At 45.8% G+C, this 13,587-nt stretch overlaps 1 protein-coding gene across 7 annotated transcripts in view; it reads left to right on the top strand.

Annotated features, from left to right (window-relative positions):
• The window catches only part of ABLIM3 (actin binding LIM protein family member 3), a 119,391-nt gene that overhangs the window by 71,795 nt on the left and 34,009 nt on the right, over positions 1 to 13,587 (top strand). For all 7 annotated transcript variants that reach the window (XM_017875830.1, XM_017875829.1, XM_017875828.1 and 4 more), the window contains one exon: positions 3,927 to 4,014. In XM_017875830.1, the coding sequence (XP_017731319.1) occupies positions 3,927 to 4,014 (88 nt within the window). The remainder of the gene's footprint in view (positions 1 to 3,926; positions 4,015 to 13,587) is intronic.

The raw sequence follows: 13,587 nt of genomic DNA, 5'->3' as shown, positions 1-13,587 counted from the left end.
GAGAGGTGGAGCAACGTGAGTTGAGATTGCACCACTACACTCCAGCCTGGACAACAGAGCAAGATCCTGTCCGAGGCAAGAAAAATGAGAAAAGAAAAGAAATATGTATCAGAGCTCAGGAACAAAGCTCAGCCTGGAGGAGCCAATCTTATAAACATGAGGCTTTGAATAATAGCACCACTCAGGATTTCCAAGACAGAGGAAAGAGAGCAAGGAAGGATGCTGACACCAACCTTGGTGAGCAGCTGCTTACAGTGAGAGCTACTCAGAAAGAGACTGAGGAGGTAGCAGAGGAAGATATAGGAGGAGAATCAGGGATTCAGTGAAAGGACAGAGCTTCAGAAAACATGGCGAGGTCAGAGTGTTGGTCAAACTGTAGAGCAGTGAAGGACTGCGCGGGCTGCGGAAAAGCTGTTGGATGTGGGAAAGGTCACCTTCAGAAGAGTCGTTTGTTGGCTTTGCAGAACGGTGGGGAAGAGGCATCCAGAATGTAGTAGGTTGAAGGGTCAATGGAGTGGGAAATATCACAAAAGGAAACTTTTCTTTCCAGAAAGAAAGAACTTAGATTACAGATGGGGCCGCAGATGGGAATTTGTTCAGCATTTCCAAGCTGCTTTGAAATCCTGTTGGTGGCAGCTGCCGTTTCCCCGAGAGTTATCGTTGTTTAGCGTTGTGGTAGACTGTTCCTCCCAGGCAGCTCTTGTGACTGAGTTTCCATTGATTCCATTTCTACAAGGCTCCATTAGCATCTTGGATTTATTGATTTTTTTTTTTTTCTTAGAGCTGGAAGAGACTTTTAGCAATCAACTACTTCAACCTCTTCATTTTACAGATGAGAAAAGTGAGACCAAGACATGCAGTGTTTTTCCAAGGTCACAAGCAGCACTTCTGGTAGAGACAGAGCTAAAATCTAGGACTCCAGGCTGCTATATCCACACTGATACCCACAGCTCTCAGCCACTCGTGGGCCTTCGAGTTAGCATGATGTCAGGAAGTAGACATGGCTGCAGTAAAACAGACTTGAATTCAGATTTTACCACTTCTAGCCCCGAAGCCTTAAGCAAGATATGTCCTCTTAGTCTGTATCTATCAATAGACAATACTACTGTCATTTAATTCCTAATGAACATGCTAGTCAAGACTTTTTGGGCTGCAACAGAAAGGAAGTTTCTCAGCTTCCATAACAAAAAGCCCAGGAGCTGGATCCAGTGCTTAAGGAAAATCATTTAGAATCCCCAGCCATCTTGGCTTACTTTCTTCCAGGTTGAGTTTATTCTCAGGAGGTTCTTCTTGGTGATGGGAAAGTTGGACACCAGTTGCCCCAGGCTTAGATTCTATCAGCCGGCATCCCCAATGGAAAAAAGAGCTTCTCTTTTCTAATAGCTCAGCAAGCATTCTGGAACTAACTCTCATTGGACAATCTCAGGCCCATCCTTGGACCGCTAACTGTGCCCACAAAGTTGGAATATGCTCATTGGTGGGGTCAGCACTACTTAACCCTGTGGACTGATATGGAGGAGAGGTAGCCCCACCAAGGAAAGGCTTGGGACTATTTCTGGAAGAAGAAGGAAAGAATGATGGCCATGCAGGAACAACAGTGGCCCAAGGCAGAGCCCAGCACATCGTCAGGCACACTGCAGGCATTCAATTAAATTGTTTCTCCTTCTCTTCTCATCCTGTCCCTTCCCATTTCCTCCCTAGGCCACCCCATGGTCCCTTCCTCAGTGACAGAGCTCAATGACTGTCATTGTCACTCTTCCATCCTTGTCTGTTTCCTCACCAAAAATGACCACAACCTGTTACTTGTTGCTACATTTTTGAACCTGGTTTGCCATTTTCAGTCCTCTCAAATAGGGCTCTGTTTTGAGGTACCAATTTTTTGCCATTTTTCTTTACTGTTTTCCTGATTACAGTTCACTAATAGACAAAATGGTTCATCTCAGCTAGCTGACGTGGCTTTTGCTTACTCTGGGTGCTGGCTGCCCTAACCTCCCTTTGCTCAAACCGTTTTCAACACCATCCAAGACTGGGGGTGCTGAAATGGGCATGAAGCCTCTTTCAGCTGGGGCGAGGTAGTGGGGCATGACATTTAGGAAAATGCTAGGCTTCAGTTTTGCCAAGGCGCTGTTGCCACACTGGAAAACAGGTCTATAATCAAAATGATAAAGAGACACAGAGTAGGAAGAGGCTGCTAATTAAACCGATTATCCTTGTCATGGTACAAGGGAATCAGTCCCACACATTCCAGCTTGGGAAATTAGCAGGCTCCTTCAAAAGTTTGAACATATTTGCTTTGATGATGACAAGGACACTGTCTCATTGGTACGAGGCCATATAAACAAACAGGGGGAAAGAAGGAATATTGGAGATTTTTTTCTTTTGTAAAATCTGCCTTTCCCACATTCTTGCTAAGTTTTAGGATAGAGAGAATATCTCCAGAATAGGCAAGCCCGTCTCAGCAATCTTCCACTGCCCCACATTTAAAAAAACAAACAAACAAAAAAAACACCTAACTTTGGAAATAGGTCTTCTTATTATGCAATTATAATTTTTGAATTGGAAGGAACCCATTAGCATCACATCAAGTGACGGCTTGGACAGGGACCTTTAAGAACCCCTAACATCCATCAGTTTCCCCTGGGCATTACCCTCCCGCAAAGAAAACCCTGCCCTGATGTTGCAAAATATTTCTTCAAACAAGGCCCACCTGCCAGCCCAATTGCTGCACCAAGCTCCTGCATATACAAATGCTGGAGCCGCCACTCAAGGTCCCTTTTACAACAAGCCCTCTTGGCTGGGATTTTGGTGTCAGAATTGTGACTCCAGAAGCGAGTGCTGAGCTGGTGACTGGCTCACACAGATCTGGACCCAACATGCTGCTGGCTTGCGGTGAACCCTTGAGGCACACCCTTCTCAGGGGCTGTTTCTTCCCCTCATGGAAGTCTTTGCAGCTGCAAATTATTTTCATTTTTAATTTAAATAGTGATGGGGAAGGAAAGTGAAAATAGGGAAAGGCACTCACCAAAGCCACACTGGGGTGAGCTGGGGTAGGGCTGGACACACCCAGGTGCAAGACTTACAGGACTGGTCTGGGGATCTGGGGTTCTACAATGGGTCGTAAATCACCCACTGAGCTCTAAAAATCTGTCTTTTGTGTGCCAGTCTCACAATTTTTGCCATGCCTGTGAGCCTCATGTGCTCATTCTTCCATAATACTTTAAGTTGTCTTGAAGTTGGCCCCCTTATATGTAAGAAAACTTATATACGACATAACAGGAAAGCCAGTATCACTTGCCATATTGCATGTAACCTGAAAATAGAGTTCTAGCTAGATTCTACTGCACGAGGAGGTTCCAAGCCTCACACCTGTTCTCATTCTTTAAAAGGCAGATTCGTAAGTTTTGGATAGATGTTAAAGACACATGAGCACCGAACTGGTACTTCCTCCTTGACAAAATCAGAAGAATGTATAGAGGACTGAAAGGATCTTTTTTTTTTTTTTCCATTGGTCCAATGTTATTAAATCCCAAGTTCATGTACCACTTAAAATCATTTCATGTAACATTGGTGGTAAGGGCCCCTCACTTGGGGAAATGCTGGAATGTCCTCAAAGCAAGCCTGTTTCCTCCTCTGGAAATGAGGAGGTTGGACCAGTGGCCTCTGAAGGGTCCTTCCCAGTGTCAGAATAGAAGAGCAGGTATTCAGGGAAGTCCCCTGAACTGCCATCAGGGACCCATGGAGTGAATCAGGAAGCTTCCTGGCTGGGCTTTTAGATGGTTGTGGACTCCCTTGGGTAGCTCCAACCGACTTTAGGGCCATGAAGATGCGAACAACACTAACGTACCCAGGGAAGATTGAAACCCAATTTGCCCCGCTAGACAGCAGCCCTGGCTCTCACCTCCTGCTTCATCTCTTCATTTCCATAGGCAGGAGGGAAGCACTACCACCCAACCTGTGCCAGGTGTGTACGCTGCCACCAGATGTTCACCGAAGGAGAGGAGATGTACCTCACAGGTAAGCAAATCTGACCCTCTGTAAGGCCTTCCGATCTGCTCATGACTGGAAAGGAGATGCAGTCTCCTTCAGGTTCAGTGTTATCTTGGCTTTTGGCTTGTCCTCAGAATTGCAATTAATTGGCCCCTCTCTGGGTGGATCGGGAAGGTTGCCGGTGTAGCTAATATGAAGTGACATGTAATCTGCCTTCCGTCTCTGTGCACCTCCACCCGCTGCCCAGCTGGCCTGCTTTCCTGGCAGTGCTCTGAGCAGACTCTCCTGGCTCTGCCTGGGGGTGGAAAGCTGAGCTGCACAGGGCCAAGGGGTCAGAGAACCTCAGAGGGATGCCTGGGTTGCAAAGTGTCTATAGCATCACAGCCTCTACTCCACCTCCTTCTCCCCACATCTCACAGCCTCATGCCAGGCTGCTGCTCGGGGCTTCCCAGGGACTCTTAGAATGCACAGAGGAATGAGGAGTGTCAGTCGTCCCCACAAAGCTAACCAGAGCTGCTTTCCTTCTGCTGCTTCCCAGCCTTCTTACCCCAGGATTCTTACAACAGTCTCCTAATTAGTCTCCAGATTCTGCTCAGTCCTCTACCCTCCACCCAGGCCACCATCCCAGGGCATCACGTGCTCTTGGCACTGCTCTGCTCTTTGGGGCCCCTCCCTGTCTGCCTATTTAGCTACAAACACTTCAGCCTAGCATTTAAAATCTTGCGGAGGTCCCAGGCTTCCTTTGTAGCCTTGAACATACCTGACACCTGAGTTGCCAAAACCGACTTTTGATCATTTATTCATCCACTCAACGACTGTTCCTTGAGCCCTGCCATGTGCAGGCTCTGTGCCAGCATCCATGGTGAGGCTCACCCAGCCCTACAGTCCCCTGAAGGAGATGGGCATTAATCCATAATCACACAAATAAACGTCAGCCGTGATAAGTGTTATGAAGGAGAGAAGTGTGGGGCTTCAAGAGCACATAACGGGGTAGGAGGAGTATCCAGGAGGGCTCCCTGAAGAAGGGCCAGGAGCTGAGATCCAGACCATGAGCAGGTGTTAACTGGTGTTGTAGTTCATCCGGGCTGTTATAACCTGAGCAGACTGAGATACAGACAGGGCAGCTTATAAGCATAAATCTATTTCTCACAGTTCTGGAAGCTGGGAAGTCCATGACCAAGGGTCCAATAGATGTGGTGTCTGATGTGGGCCCACTTTCTCAGAGATGGCACCTTCTCTCTGTGTCCGCACATGATGCAAGGGGCTAGGCAACCCTCTGGGGCCTCTTTTAAAAGGGCACTGATCCCATGACCTAATCACCTCCCGAAAAACCCCACCTTCTAAGACTATCACCTTGGGGGTTAGAATTTTGGCATATGGATGTGGGGGACACACAAACATCCAGACTGTAGCACTGAACAAAACGCAGAATAGGATGCACCAAACTGAGAGGACAGAGCTTGCCAGACTCTGAGGTGGGTGAAGAAATGGTGAGTGCATGAGAGCGAGCAGAGCCTGTGTGGCCAGGGTGCGGATGGAGGTGAGATGCAGCTGGGAGGCGAGCAGGGTGGATGAACTGGGCCTTGTGGCAAGACTTTGTTTGGCCTTGAAATGAACTCGTGGCCCTTTATCTTGTCTTCCTGTGCCCTTCTTTGGAAATCCTATCATTTGAGACCCAGTTCAGTCACTACATGCTTCATAGACACCCAAGATTCCCCCAACCCCGCCCACAATTTAACACAGTCCCCTCTCCCCACATCCCCACAGCCCTCTGTCTGCCCCTGGTCCCCTCCAGCTTGTATGAGAGTTGTTGGCCTCCTCCCTAAGGTCCTGTGCTCCTGGCACTGGTCCCCCAACACTGACACTGGCCCATGCGTACTCCCTCCACAGGTGAATGTCGTTGGTGGAGTCGCTGTGATTGGATAGCCGTCTTGAGAAGGAATTAGGGCCCTTCCTCCAAGTAGATAAGGCCAGGGCAGCAGTTACAGGGAGTGTGTCAGTATCAGCTTGTCCTAACCACAATGGCCACAGCCGTGAGTTCCCTCAAGATGCAATGAGTCCCCCTGTGCCTACAGCCGATTTCCTCAGCCTCAGCACTGGTGACACTGTGGGCTGTCCTGTGCATTGTAGGGTATTTGGTGGCATCCTTGGTCCCTACCCACTAGATGCCAACCATGTGCTTCTTCCCACTGACAATCAAAAATGTGTCAGATATTGCCACATATCCCCAGGGGGTCAAAATCATCCTCAATGGAGAACCACTTTCCTAGAGCTACCCAACAGAAACTTGTGCCATCTGCTAAGAATCCTGGAGCAGGAATTCCTATGTTAGGTTAAACAAAGTGACCATTTCTAAGATGCTGTCTACTTACTTATATGAACTGATGCTGGAGGAGTAAGGATCCCAGAGTCACTCTAAACTGTAAAGTGCCAACCCTCATTGCAGAGATGGGGAAAATAGACCCAGAGAAAGGAAGAGACTTGTGTGAGAATGGGAGCATGTAGGGGCAGAGCAGGGCCTGGCCTTTCAGTTCCCTCCAGGGCTCTTTCCATTTTACCCCCGGGACCCAGGCGCTGCCTGATACTCCGGTCCCTGCCCCTTACTGTGCACACCAATCCTTCGTTGCCTGGGTTCTTGAGTGATTCCTACTGCAGGACCCAGTGTTACGAGGCTCAGCAACCTGCACCATACCTTCATCCTGACTGCCATGGGAACCTGGAGTTTGCACTTGGCTTGAAAATTTGTTGCACAACATTCCTCTCCTCCTTCCCTGGTGAACACACCTCCTAGTATTGAAACTGCCCTCCCATTCTCATCCCTACCTGGATATCACTAGAGTAAACCACATCTTTGCCTCCCTGCCTGAATTCCTAATCTTAGTCTTTCCGTGTTTGGTGATTTGACCCATAGTTCCTCAGCAGGGATCCTGGCTCCACTGATTACTAAGTTTTTGACCTTGGGCAAGTCTCTTAACTCTCTGAACCTTGGCTGCCTAATGTGTAAAATAGACCGAGAACAGTTGCTATGAGATATAGGTGTAGTAATTTCCTGACACATGGGAAGCTCCCAGTTGATTCATTTAGCAAATATCTATTGAGCGTCTACTGCATCCCTGCTGCTGTTCTCACAACTGAAGGTGTGGCAGTGAGCAAATCAGTCAAAGGCCCTGCCCTCATGGAGCTCACAGCCTCACAGGTTAGTGCCTTCACTCGTCCAGCTTCCCACAGATGCTGAAAGGGTTAAGCAAGGAAGTAAAGTGCACAGCTTTAAGATCCTGAGAGAGAATGCACCATTAAACCTACAGCGGAAATGCCTCCAAGGGTGGGAGATATTCTTAGTAATGAAGAGAGGCCTGTCACCGTCTCATTAATTATCCCCATCCCTCTCCTCCTGGCTCCTGGGAGAGTGGGAGTAATTGCAGGGCCTTCAAGGACTTGCCTCAAAGAATGCTAAGTGATCCTGGAATGAGGGGGACCAGGCCAAGCAGTGCTAGAGTCAAGCTCACTTGGGCTGTGGGTGTCTTGTGGGGGTTCTGCTACTGCTGAGATCTGGGCCTTGGACACCCTCACCAAGTGGGGACACCAGGATTCAATATGATATACCCCAGAAGTGGCAAGAAAACCCTGCTCCTGGGTAGCTCAGGAGTGTAAAGAAATGGCTGAGAGCCAGGACTCCTGGGTTCAAGCATCAGCAATTCCACTAATAGGCTGTGGCCTTAAGAAGTGACGTCCTTCTCTGGGTCTCTTCCTTCACCTGTAAAATGAGGATAGCATCACTGTCTTTCACTGATCCACTCAAACTGGGGACCACGCTATGTGCCAGGCTCTCTGCTACATGTTGGGCATTCAGAGATGAGTGAGGCAAGCATGCTGGCTGCCCTGGTGGAGTTCACTCTCCAGAAAGAGAAACCAACAGTGCCAAATAGAAGTGTAAACATTCAATGACAAGATGTGACAAGTGCTGCACAGAGAAAGTTTGGAACAATGGGCATGTGTTATAAAGCCCCTGCTCTAGTCTGGGAAGCCAGGGAAGGTGCCCCTAAAAAGGGATATTTCAAGCCAAGACCTTGAAAATGAGTAGAAGGTGGGAAGCTGAAAAGGGCAGGAAGATTGAGGAGGCAGCGAGAACAGCGAGTGCAAAGGCCCTCCCTGGGTGGGCGGAAGCAGTACAAGGTAGAGAACCTGAGGCAGGCCCACTTACCTGGCACCATATGCCACAAGACCCTCATGAACATTAGGGGCAAGAGTGAATGTGAAGGCACTGGGGACTCCATAAAGCAACTTGTATAAGAGAGGAAGAGTGTTGGGATGCCTGCAAAGCTTACAAACCCAGCCTTGTCAGTGCTGGAGCTGGACACAGCATGGTACTGGCAAATGGTCCTTGGGAGATTCTTTGGGTGAGTTTGTTTGTGTTTTAATTGCTATGTGATGGCTTTCTGATGGGCTCTAATTGGGAGAAGTCTGACGTCTGTCTGGAGGAGAACTTCTGGGGCCCCAGGAGACAAGAGCAAGTTTTATTTGTTTTAAGTTCTGTTGTGTATTCAATCTTTTAACTGTGTTTGTAAAGATGCCAAATATCTAATCTGTTTGTTATCCAAACCCTTCATTTGGGCTTCATCAGGAAATTAGGTCACTCATTTTGTGCAGCAAAATAATGGCCAAAATGCTGCAGGTTCAGGGCAAAACTTACACTGAAATCCCAGAGGTTGCAGTTACTGGATCAGTGAGAGTTTTTTAAAATCCCACATGTGGTTCACGAGACAAATTTTGCTCTTGTTCTAAATGTGCCTGTACCCAGGAAAAGGGAGAAAATAGACTCTTCTCCCCTTCTGTCTACACCAAATACCCCCCTGTTCTAAGACCTGAGACAACAACCCTGGAATTACGCAAGTTCAGCTGCACATTTTTAAACAATTCTCTGTTATCATTTGTGTATTTAACTAAAACCCACAAGGCAGGAAATCATTTATAAAATACTGGACAAACCCTGCTCTGCTAAAGGAAAGTATTATAACAAATTGTAGGTCTCACCAATAATAATGATAATATTAATAATAAAAATATTAATAATAAAATACCATCATTTTATTATTGTTAATAATATAATTATTATTTGTTGGTATTTGTTGAGCATTTACTATGTGCCAAGTACTGTACTAAGAGTTTCAAACGCAGTATCCCATTTTATCCTCACAACAACCCTATCAGCTAAAAACTATTAATGTCCTCATTTTAGAGGATGAGATTGAAAGTTTAAAGAGCATACGCCACTTGGCCAAGGTGGACCTGTCTTGCTAGCGTTCTTGGAGGCAATTTTCTCTATTACCAGAATTCTCTAAACTGGTTCACCCATGGTCAGCCTTTTGACTTACTATGCAATCCTCTGACAATTGCTTGGAACGCAATTCTTCTCCATATCTTATCACCAGAATTCTCTAAACTGGTTCCATGGTCAGCCTTTCTCGAACTCTATAAGTCTTCTGAAATTGCTTACTAAATTTTGCATGCTAGGTTTGTTTCTCTAGGGAGAGAGTCCATAGCTTTCGTCAGATTTTCAGAGGTGTCCATGGGCCAAAATAAAGTGAAGCGCCTTGGTTCTGTGTTAACACGAATCCGAAACAGAATCTCGAAGGCTTGTTTTGATAATTACAACAAACCCTTCTCTTGTGTAACTGAATCTATTTCAGATTACTTTTTTTAATTATTATTATTTTTCGCTCAGAGGATATAAGGTCCTGGTTTCAGGAACTGTGTATTTCTGGCACGGCTGGGATGTAACTCTTGAAAAGGTGCGCTAAGCTAAGAGATGTTCAAGTGAGGGCCTCCCGTTGTGATGGGTTGTGGAACGCCAGCCCTCAGTTATCATCTACGCATTTCATGAAACCACCCTCTAAAAGGCACTATTGTAGTATTGGTTGCTATAATTTCGTAGTTTAGCATTATTACTTTAAATTCGATTTCTCTACTGACAGCTTAGGTTGTAGGAGTTACGCGTAAAAACTTTAAATCTTATGTTTCCCCAATCCTGCTACCTAATTTTAGATTCTTCAGACATATTCTGTTACTATACTAAATTGATACTTCCTAAAGTCTGACTCTACTAAGCATATTTCATTTTAAATAGAGTATATTTTAATTTTTGATGAGCTGCCTTTTTTTTTCTAGATTTTAAGGGTTACCAAGCATCTTGAATCATATAGAAAGTATTACAGTGTAGTAGCTAAAGGTTTGTATTTCTAAAGTTTGTTTCCAGCTTCTCCTCTCTCAGGTCACCACAAACTCATGCCGATGTGGCCATTTTCTCGCCTATCACATGTCACATCGACTTCAGCAGTCAATTTGTCCATGTTGGTCAGAATTAGGTCCAGAGTAGCAATTTCCCGGCTTACTTCCTCTATTTTCTGAGAAACAAAATTGCCTGCTGGGCAAGTCAAGAACTTGTCAGATATTCAGCTTTTAGCTCGATGAGACGTTTTATTAGTCTAGACTTTTCAGGTGACAGAAACCTAACTCAAGCTATGTTAGGCAAAAGAAGATTGATCAGCTCACAGAACTGAGAAGCATCTAGGAGCAGCACAGCTGGGTGGAGGGGCCCATGAGCACCATCAGGTTGTTCTTCTCCCTGTTTCTTTTTATGTTTGGTCTCATGCTCTCCTGCCCAGACTGGCTGCCTCCGTGCAGCGGGCCAGAGGGCCTGGCCAGCCACCATCAGCACAGAGAGGCAGCATGTCCCGATAGGCTCAGCAGAGAAATTTCAGAGAGTCTGAGGACCTGTTGCCAACACCCAGGCCAGGGTAGGGAGACAGAGATGGACAAGCAGGTTAGGATCCAAGCTCCTTAATCCCCAACTTCCCATCTGTAAAGAGGGATGAGGCTAGGCTCCATCTCACAAGGCTGCTGTGAAGATTAAATGAACTAATGAATGCATGGTAAAGACTCAGCCCAGGGCCTAGCACTGCTGGTTCTGCCAGTCTGAGCTCCTGATAACCAGCCAGTTATATAGAAATGGCCATTCCCATGATGCAATGCACTAGTAAGTGCTTGCTGTTGTCAATATTATCATCATATTTAAGAATATTTAGCATAAGGTGCAGCATATGTACTCAATAAATGGCAGTTATTATTTTTCATATTTAAGCACTATTGTTGTAAAGTGTGTGACACAAGGCCTGGCATCGACACTCCATAAATATTAGTTATAATAGTAACAATAGGAATAATAAGAATACTTAGGGCCTGGCACATACTAAGCACTCAATATACTTTAATTACTGACCCAACTGTTATTATCAGCACCTATGATTTCTTGTGAATTACAAGGCACCTCGGAATTGCCATTCTCCTCATCCTGCCCGATATTCTCCATGGTAACTAAGCACTTTTCTCCCTGCAGCCTCTTTATTAAGCTTCAGGCCCACTTCATCATGTCAGCTCCAGGCAAGCTGGTCTTTCCCACTTCTCCTGAGGTGCCCTTGTCCCTGGGCACAAGCCCAACCTCCCAGGAGGGTGTGCTGGCAACCAAGCCAGGCTTCTGTTCAGTGACTCCACCTGCATGGCCAGCCTGCCATGTGTTGCAGCCCCCTCGCTCACCCAGGCCCCAGCTTCCTGCTCCCCTCAAGTCTCCCTTTTACTGCTCTCCCCTTCCCCAAACTAGATCCTGGCACACAGATTATTTTTGTAGGTAGAAGAGAGGAGACAATAATAACAATAACCAACACTTATATAGTCCTTGACATAGGCAGACACTGTTCTAAGTGCTGTGCATGGATTAACTCATTAATCCTCAAACCAAACCTATGAGGCAGATACTGTTGTCATCCCTGTTTTATAAATAGGGAAACCAAGGCACAGAGAGGCAACTGACTTGCTCTAGACGATGCAGCTAGTAAGTGATATAGCCAGGATTGGAACCCCTTAAGAAGATTACATCAAATTATGCATAGAGTGCCTGATACCAGTAAACATTTACTAACGCCCAAGATTATAATGATCACATTGTTGTTATTACAGGGCAGATTCAACAGCATTGTTCACTCCTCTCTCCTGCCAAGTTTGGCACTTTCAGTAACAAAGGAGCAACAGAGTGCCTTGGTCTACAGAAGCAGTTCACCTGCTGGGAGGAGAGGAGTGGGAAATTTTTTTGTTAATGTGAAATTCTCATAACATAAAATTAACCATTCTAAAGTGTACAACTCTGTAGCTTTTAGTGCATTCACAATGTTGTACAACCACCACCTCTATCTAGTTCCAAATCATTTTCATCACTTCAAAAGGAAGCCTCATACATGCCATTAAGAAGTCACTTCCCGTTCCCCTCTCCCCCAACCCCTGGCAATCACCAATCTGTTTTCTGTCTCTATGGATTTATCAATTTTGTATGGCTCATACAGATGGAACCATACAATATATGTTCTTTTGTGACTGGCTTCTTGCCCTGAGAATAATGCTTTCTAGGTTCATCCGTATCGTAGCATGTATCAGTAGGTCATTCCTTTTACGGCTGAACAATATTCCATTTTTGGATCTACTGCATTTGTTTATGTGGATGAAGGTGCTTTTCAATTTTTTATTTCCATAGGTAATCGGGGAATAGGTGGTGTTTGGAAGCTCTTTAGTGACGTTTTGTGAGATTTTAGTGCACCCATCACCTAAGCAGGACACAATGCACCCAGTTTGTAGTCTTTTATCCCTCACCTCTTTCCCAACCTTACCCCTGAGTCCCCAAAGTCCATTGTGTCATTCTTACGCCTTTGCATCCTCATAGGTTAGCTCTCACTTGTGAATGAGAACATACAATATTTGGTTTTCCATTCCTGAGTTACTTCACTTAGAATAATGGCCTCCAATTTCATCTAGGTTGCTGTGAATGCCATTATTTTGTTCCTTTTATGGCTGAGTAGTATTCTATCATATATATATGATATATATGATATATATATATGATATATATATATATGATATATATATATCACAGTTTCTTTATCTACTCATTGATTGATGGGCATTTGGGTTGGTTATGTGCATGGAGATTTTAAAGGAGCAATTCCAAGGTTCCTCCCAGTCTATTGCCACAAAGACAGTGCTGCTGTCATAAAGGCAGAGGTCTGAGAAACCTCATCCTGCTATGGTGAAAAAAAATCCAGAGGCCGGGCATGGTGGCTCACACCTGTAATCCCAGCACTTTGGAAGGCTGAGGGGGCCAGATCATGAGGTCAGGATATCGAGACCATCCTGGCTGACATGGTGAAACCCCATCTCTACTAAAAATACAAAAAATTAGCCAGGTGTAGTGGCACGCATCTGTAGTCCCAGCTACTCAGGAGGCTGAGGCAGTAGAATCACTTGAACCTGGGAGGCAGAGGTTGCAGTGAGCTGAGATCGCACCACTGTACTCCAGCCTGGGCGACAGAGCAAGACTCCATCTCAAAAAAAAAAAAAAAAAAAATCCAGAGAGGAAACCTGCTGTAAGAGAATACCCTAGCTAGGGTCAAAGGCCAAAAACTCAAATGCCCACATCAAGGAGTGGGAAGGGCTGGGAGTCAGAAAGTAGGGAGGGTCACTGGTGACCTGCAGTATCTAAAAACCTTCAGACTCAGAACT

This window comes from Rhinopithecus bieti, unplaced genomic scaffold, assembly GCF_001698545.2.
Source record: "Rhinopithecus bieti isolate Rb0 unplaced genomic scaffold, ASM169854v2 scaffold_7673, whole genome shotgun sequence".
In the NCBI taxonomy this organism is placed as follows: domain Eukaryota; kingdom Metazoa; phylum Chordata; class Mammalia; order Primates; family Cercopithecidae; genus Rhinopithecus; species Rhinopithecus bieti.
This window is presented reverse-complemented; position numbering and strand designations above follow the sequence as displayed.